Source organism: Nestor notabilis, unplaced genomic scaffold, assembly GCF_000696875.1.
Source record: "Nestor notabilis isolate BGI_N333 unplaced genomic scaffold, ASM69687v1 scaffold3065, whole genome shotgun sequence".
NCBI classification, from domain to species: Eukaryota; Metazoa; Chordata; class Aves; order Psittaciformes; family Psittacidae; genus Nestor; species Nestor notabilis.
The window spans coordinates 5145-7092 of NW_009928627.1; the positions used below are offsets into that span (position 1 = coordinate 5145).

A 1948-nucleotide genomic window follows, 5' to 3' on the forward strand; every position below is an offset into this window, starting at 1 on the left:
TTGACAGTCAAATACATGCTGGGAAACTAGTTCTAGGGAAGAGCTTTGGGATATTCCATCATCTGAGATTGACTGAGAAATTTCCACTAACTGACTCAAAACTTTCAAAACAAGCATCTTCTTTTATCCTTCTCTTCCCCTCCCTTCCTTTTTTTTCTTCCCTTTAAAAAATGATGGCAAGGAAGAGAAGAGGGAATGTTTCCATGGATGTTGTAGACATTAACAAATCTATGACAATGAAACAACTGTATTGGAGAAAGGAGACTCTGTAGGATGCCTGAAACCATCAGGGCACTTGACCCAAACTCACAATATCAAGCTCTTTACAACTGCAGCACGTGAAAGGGCCACTGATAACTTACAACATGCTGCAACGTCAGTGGCAAACAGTATTTGCACACCACTGAAAGGTACCTGTACTATATAAACACCAGACTGATAACCATTCCTTACAGCAGTTGTAAAGAAAGCACAGGACTGAGTCATCTGAAGTCATCATCCTGTGGCCTTACCTGTCACTGGGATGAAGTAGATGACTGTGGAACGGCACCTCCCAGGACAATGCTGTTTTTGTCAGTCAGGGTTTTAAGCACAGTTGTGGCTGGTGACTGCAGAATTTTACGTGAAAGCCTCATTCTGCCATCAGTTGGGTCACGTCCAAAGTATTTAACCTGTGAGGAAAACAAAACACCTTCAGACTTAGAGCTGAAAGTAGGATTTTCCTTGAAAGATGGTGTGCTGTTCTGGTCTTTATGCTGGAAAAGCCATAAACAGGCACCATTTAGCCTACATTGCTCTGTCAAATTAATACGGTGCCCAGGCAGCAAGAGTGTAACACTAAATAAACCTAACTTGAAATGATCAGCCCTTTAACCTGCACAGAAAGGGAATGTAATATGGAAAATATTTTCTTTATACACACAAACCAAAAAATTCACTCAAATTCTACAATATGAACAACAGTTTGTTCGCATTTTAAAGAAATACTTACCTGAATTTCTTGTCCAACTTCTAATCCCAGGGCACTAGGATGTTTAATCTAGAACACAGTGGGTTTGGGAAGAGTTTATTTCAGTGTGACTAATTTTATTAGTTATAAAAGTTCTTTCTTTTAGGGATTCTTCATGCTATACTTCAGACAATCACAGTGACTCAGCGCTACCTTCTGAACAGCAGGTTTCTATATGTCACATAGTAAAGGTTTTGCAGATCTAAAAACTTCGTGATGTGCATGAAAGCATAAAGTAAGATCATAGAATAGTTAGGGTTGGAAAGGACCTACAGTTAGATTGTTTGCAGCTCTAACTACAGCAGAGATTAAACAAAAAGGTGCTGCTCATCTAACACAGCTTTTAACATGAACACAGTCTCTACAACAGTACGTGTGTTACAGCTAAAGCAGACTATGTTTAGTGAGAATTGATGAGAAACAAATCCAAGTGTGCAGTTTGTACTTGTTTAAGCAGGTATTACCTTTCTTTGATCAAGTTGTGAGTTGTGAAGTAACACTGGTGTCATGTTTGGATACAGTTTTACCATCACTCCAGAGTCTCTGCAACAGAAAAGAGCAGGGTTATCTCAAAATGCATTGATACAGGTCTGTATGTACTTTACTCTGCATGCTGACCCCAAAGGAGGCATTAGAAAACTTGTCAGAAACAAGATTTTATTCCTCCCTTTTAAAAAAAAAAATAAAAAAATCTTTGATCAACCATGACATTTCCATTCATCTTTCCTTAATTGGAAGTGAATAGAAATCAGTTATCTCAGGACAGTGTATTTCAGAAATTACCACCCAAAAGTACGTGTAATTTTTGCAAGACCTACTGGATTGAGAAGTGAAAAGCAAATTCCTACTGTATATCAGATACAAAGACAAAAGCCTTAGGTTTTATCACTTACAGAGACATGCCAATAACTAAACAAGCAGCAAAAATAAACAGATTTA

At 38.1% G+C, this 1948-nt stretch overlaps 1 protein-coding gene across 1 annotated transcript in view; it reads right to left on the reverse strand.

The window, feature by feature from the left end:
• Positions 1-515: 515 nt before the first annotated feature.
• The window catches only part of PNPT1 (polyribonucleotide nucleotidyltransferase 1), a 16133-nt gene continuing 14700 nt past the window's right edge, over positions 516-1948 (reverse strand). Inside the window, exons 25-27 of the mRNA XM_010014570.1 lie at positions 1474-1552; positions 992-1039; positions 516-671 (exon numbers count right to left, since the gene is read on the reverse strand). Coding sequence (XP_010012872.1) covers positions 516-671; positions 992-1039; positions 1474-1552 — 283 coding nt within the window. The remainder of the gene's footprint in view (positions 672-991; positions 1040-1473; positions 1553-1948) is intronic.